At 38.6% G+C, this 5,944-nt stretch overlaps 1 protein-coding gene across 4 annotated transcripts in view; it reads right to left on the bottom strand.

Annotated features, from left to right (window-relative positions):
- Positions 1–5,944, bottom strand: part of whrna (whirlin a) — a 300,442-nt gene that overhangs the window by 135,638 nt on the left and 158,860 nt on the right. For all 4 annotated transcript variants that reach the window (XM_032539554.1, XM_032539557.1, XM_032539556.1 and 1 more), the window contains exon 3: positions 2,616–2,741. In XM_032539554.1, the coding sequence (XP_032395445.1) occupies positions 2,616–2,741 (126 nt within the window). The remainder of the gene's footprint in view (positions 1–2,615; positions 2,742–5,944) is intronic.

Here is a 5,944-nt window from a genome sequence, read left to right as displayed (position 1 = left end):
GTTTACTTTTCAGGACTTGATGCCCCAGTTAAAGGACATGTAGTCACAGCACATTGTGTTCAACAAACAGCATATGTCTCTTTTCTAATTTCTAACACACCATAAAGCAATTACGTTTGACAGCCCATATGGTGAAGAACGACGGAAAAAGCAGTTTGACAGAGAATTGCCCAAAGAAGTAAGAAATAATTCAAAGCAAAGAAAGTGGCACATTGGAATAACTCTTCCTGTGTTGTCATATCACTGATTATGTTTATATGCACATTAATATTCCACTCTCATTCTGAATATGACAATATTCCAAGCTTGATTCTGATCATGTAAACAGCATGTTCTGTTAAGATATATTCCATATTTAGCATTTTCCGATTAAGACGTGGGATATGACGGTATTATTGGGGTTATAGAAGCATTCTTTGGACATGTATAAAGTCCATTTGGAATCTGCGTCTCAAGTGGGTTTTTACCGCAGTTAGCAACAGTTTACGGCCTGTTTATGGCTTACGGTCAGCTCTGTGTGTTGCTAACCAACAGTTCAAGTGAGTCCGGCTGCTGATGCATGCTCAAAAGAAAAGAAACACAGCTACCTTTAAACATTATGAAAGACTTGGAAATCAACAGGTTTTTGGACATGCGCAAACATCGCTACGTCGACCTTTCGAAGAAGCTGTTTGAAGGACTGAAGGAGGGATGTGTTTGCATGGTCCAACAAGTCTGCCACTGGAGCAAAACTTTGACAAGATCCTGTTTTGCACAGCTACATGTAAACGGGAATATAAGTGGACTATTAACTTTCATTAGCCATGTAAACAGCTTAGTCAGAATATTGTCTTTTTCAGAAAAAGGGCAAAGAAACTGATTATTATGTGCACGTAAACAGTCACTGGGATAAAAAGTGTTTCAAAAGGAAATGTCCCCACTGGTTAGAGATGCCTGTATTCTAGACAGAACCAACAGAAGACATCCCACTGGTTATATCTAATCATAGACGAGCCCCGGTGCTGACAGCCCGACCCTGTGCTCTGACATCCCTGTAAGTACAACAGGGTTCTCAGGGAAAAAATGCTTTAATAAAATCAAACTTTACTAGTTACTTATAGTAAGTACAAAAAGGTTACATTTTCTTAAAACAATTAAGGCTGAATAAGCAAAAGTCCCTTTCTTACTGCTTTTAATTTTTTATAAATTTGTTGTAAAGTATTACAGGTTGTTAGTGTACAAAGCTTGAAGGATGATTATTGATTCAGTTGACAGACAGAAAAGTGATTAGAAGATATTTTGATAACTGATTCTTTAAAAATGCCAAAAATTCCCAGGTTCTGTTCTGGATCCAAATGTGATTATTTGCTAGTTTTCCTTTGGTCAGAGAAAAAACTTTTGAAAATGTCATCTTGAACTCTTTGGAAACATTTTTCTGACTAATATTTAGATAAAACATACGTAAATTAAGCACCCAAAATTGTGTATGTATAAAATATGGCCGTAGTCTCCATGACATCGACCATAGGTTTCTGAAGAGCCAAAATAAAGATCAAAGTGGAAGGCTCCCAGTGGCTCCAGCCACCACCATCTTGGAAGTGCCTGACGTCAGCTGATCCAAAAATGTGCAGTTGTCATGAACAGGTTACTTGCCCAAAGAGACACAAATATTTTTGTACATAGTTGTTATTGTGTGTAGTTCTTCTTTAAAGTTGGTCATTTTAACTTGGGGGTCTATGGGGAGTGCTCCCTTTTGGAGCCAGCCTCAATTGGCTTCATTTTTTAGGAGGAACAGTGTGCTCAAAGTAAGTAAGTAACTAAGTAAAGTTTATTTATAAAGCGCTTTTCTCAGATAAAAATCACAAAGTGCTGTACAAAAGAGTAAGTAAAAAACAAGCAGTATAAATGTATATAAATATATAGAATTAAATGACACTAGCAAAAACCCATCAAACCAAAAGCCTTCTTACAGACATGTTTTCAGATCATTTTTAAAAGAGCGACAGTGTCTGAAAGACGCAAGGACAGGGCAGGCGTTCCACAGTCTGAGCAACAGACTGAAATGACATGTCCCCTCGGTCTTATAACGGGTCTTAGGGACTGCAATAGGTTCTGGCCAGAAGACCGAAGAATGCGGTCAGGGGAATACGGCTTCAAAAGGTCCAATGTAATGTGGGCCTGACCGTTTAAGGCTCTGAAAGTCGCACTAAAATCTTAAATCATCCTGAATTTTACAGGGAGCCAGTGGAGGTCCAACAAGACAGGGGTAATATGAGACCTTCGAGGGGCACCTGTTAGAAGTCTGGCAGCAGAATTTGAACAATTTGCAATTTGTTTAAAGCAACTTATTCAACAGTTAAAAACAGCCGTTGCAATAGTCGAGTCTTGTTGATATGAAAGCATGAATTATCATTCAAAGGCCTCACAAAAGAAAGAATAACATAACTTAAATAAATATTACAGAGTTATAGTGTGCATTCCACTGCAAGCTCACCTATAAAGACCAAAGCATGGCAAAACACATCTAAAATATCACAGATTTCACATTAGACTAACATGTGAAACCCATAAGAGACAGATCTAAGTGAGACAATGTGGGAGTGAGACAGAAAGTGAAAGATAGATTGAAGTCATACCTTGAGTCCTCCACATTCCGCTGCTGAGCCTTGGTCTACTCCGGTGATGTAAATACCCAGAGCATATTCTGCTCCCCCCCGGATCATCAGACCCAGAGACCGGCCGTCATCCAAAACCAAATTGACCTGTTAAAGACAGACAGATGAAGATTAAGATGACGGAAGCAGGAGTTGAATATGTAAACATTGTGTAAACCAAACACTGTAAAATAATATTTTAATGACATTTCACAGTCTAAATTGTGTTGCTTGATAGGCTGCCAGACTTGCACAGCATCAGGCTCGCACATCGAAATGGAGATGTGAAACACAATGCATAGAAGAAACGACAGCCCTGCTTTGAGCTGGCAGAAAATAAAGAGTTCCAGGAGCTACTTAGCGGTTTATGTGGTAACTCAGAGCCAGTAATGAGGAGGCTGAATCTGTTCTGGTTGGAGGAATGACTGTTTCATTTAGTCTATCAGTTTGTTTACAAGGCTCATCTGTGTCTGATTAGCAGAGCAGACAATATCTGACACCGTTTGAATTCAAATAATCAACCAACCATAATAATCATAATCCACCAATCAGAAATATTGGCTGACAACAAGATATGTCTGCTGTAGCACCCAATTAAAAACACTGCTGCAGGAAACTAATGATTACCTACAGGATACACACTATGCCAAAATGACTCTAAAAGTACAAACCCCAATTCCAATGAAGTTGGGACTTTGTGTAAAACATAAATAAAAACAGAATACAATGATTTGCAAATGATTTTGCACTTATATTCAATTGAATACACTACAAAGACAAGATATTTAATGTTCAAACTGATAAACTGATATTTTTTGCAAATAATCACCAGTTTTGAATTGATGCCTGCAACATGTTCCAAAAAAGCTGGGACAGGGGCAACAAAAGACTGGGAAAGTCGCTTACTGAACACCTGTGTGGAACAATCCACAAGTAAACGGGTTAATTGGTCATGATTGGGTATAAAGGAGCATCCTCAAAAGGCTCAGTCGTTCACAAGCAAGGATAGGGCGAGGTTCACCACATGCATGAGAAAATAGTCCAACAGTTAAAGGACAACATTTCTCAATGTATAATTGCAAGGTATTTAGGGATTTCATCATCTACAGTCCATAAGATCTTCAAAAGATTCAGAGAATCTGGATAAACCTCTGCACGTGAGCAGCAAGGCTGAAAACCAACATGGAATTCCTGTGACCTTCAATCCCTCAGGCGGCACTGCATTAAAACATCATTATGTAGAGGATATTACCACATGGACTCAGGAACACTTCAGAAAACCCCTATAGTTAACACAGTTAGTTACTACATCTACAAGTGCCAGTTAAAACTCTACCATGCAGAGCAAAAGCCCTTTATCAACAACACCCAGAAATTCCCCCGGCTTTTCTGTGGAAAAGTGAGCTGTAGTCTGACGATTCCACATTTCAAATTGTTTTGGGAAATCATGGACATCATGTCCTCCGGGTCGAAGAGAAAAAGGACCATCCAGAGTGTTATCAGCGCAATGTTTAAAAGGCAACATCTGTGACGGTATGGGGGGTGTATTAGTGCCATGACGTGGATAACTTGCACATCTGTATATATGTGTGTGTGTGTGTGTGTTTTAGACAGTGTTAGTACAGCTGAATAAGAACTCTGTGATCAGGAAGCTTTTTGCTGCTGATCCAGCTAATCGAACCTAACTTTTCAAAGTAAAATGTGTTGCAGAGTTGACCTGACCCATCTCTCTGAGTGAGTCCGATAAGCAGGAGGTAGAACTAAAGGAAATGCACTTGGAATGTAAAGACATAACTATATTACGCTCCTAGCGGTTGTCCCCTGCCTTGATCTATGAAAGCCTTTGAAAGACTTTGGCGTCCGCCTATTGGCTTTCTGTTCCGGAGGCTAGAGGGTTTGATGAAGGGTTCATTTGTCTGTAAAAGTGCTTTATTCTAACCCACTGGCAGTGACTCCACGAAGTATAATCTGCTCTTCTTTGTTTGATGCCTCTGGGTCATCTCATTAAGATTGTCCATTAACTCTACTTTGCTTTGGCCCTTGAGCCTTTAGCTCACTTAATTCAGTAATCTGCTAATGTCAGAGCCATCTTTGTTCATGGCACCAACATTACATGCTGATGATTTCCAAATGTTTACTTAAGATTCCTTGACCCCTTGAACCACAACTTTTTAAATATTAATTTCAGGTTCAATCAGAATTTTAACACTTTAAAATAACTTGAGCTTTTACCTTCTCTCAACTGCACCGATAGAGCCACTAAAGCAGTGAACAACACTTCTTAATAACATTAACAGACCATGCCTACACAACCTTGAAGGGATAAGTTTGGAGAAGCCGGCAGGAGGACCGACATGGAAGAAACTGAAAAAGAAGCTTTGGTGTTTAAACGTTTTACTCACCAGAGTCACAAAATAGCACAAACAAACTAACCAATGTAGGCAGCGCTAGACCAGGAACTGCAAGGTTAAATTAAAGTTTTTTTATAACAGATACATTTGCCATCTGTCTGACGGCAAGGTAAAGCTGTCAACATTTTCAAAACAAATACTTTTGAAATCTTTGTGCATAAGAATATCTTTTACTATTGTCTACTTAGATAAACCCAACTCAGCATTTTCAAAATATATTTATTTTGAAGTCAAAGGGACCACTTTAGAAACTATTTTTCAGTCTTTGGGTTGCCTGGTCTCCTTGTGTAATAATGCTTGTATAACCTCAACCCTGGTTATGCACAATCAACTTCAATAGACATTTTTTTCCCCTTTCATTTTTTAGGACAAGCTGAGCAATCAGGATATGTACAGTATGCTTCAGGCATGTCACATAAATGTATAAATTGTTATGGGACTGTAAAGACAAAAGAAAAAACTAAGTGGAAATTAAATTTCACAGAAATGTATTGAACTCACACAGCAAACAATAATGGATGAGACTTTTGACTTTTGGAAATTGTTCACCAAGTCATGACAATCAGGGGAAACAAAAATGTACACTGTAACTAACACAAATATGAAACTATTTACAGTAGACCAGATGTCGACTCCAGTTTAAGAGAGGTTCAGCGGTGGCTTAGCTTGAATCAAACCTTAAATTGTACATTTTCCTCCATCTGAATTAGGCCCTTAAATAACTTGGTATGATCCTGTAGCTGTGACAAGTGGAGGAGCAGCACCTTGGCAACTACAATGATAACACATATGCAAATATCTCTATCAGACAATGTCAGTTGCATCCCTATTATCTTACTTTTTTTTTCTAAACATATGGTGCTGCAGCTCTTCTTTTGTAATAACAACTGTCTGCGTACT

The sequence above is a fragment of the Etheostoma spectabile genome, chromosome 16, assembly GCF_008692095.1.
Source record: "Etheostoma spectabile isolate EspeVRDwgs_2016 chromosome 16, UIUC_Espe_1.0, whole genome shotgun sequence".
Taxonomy (NCBI): domain Eukaryota; kingdom Metazoa; phylum Chordata; class Actinopteri; order Perciformes; family Percidae; genus Etheostoma; species Etheostoma spectabile.
This window is presented reverse-complemented; position numbering and strand designations above follow the sequence as displayed.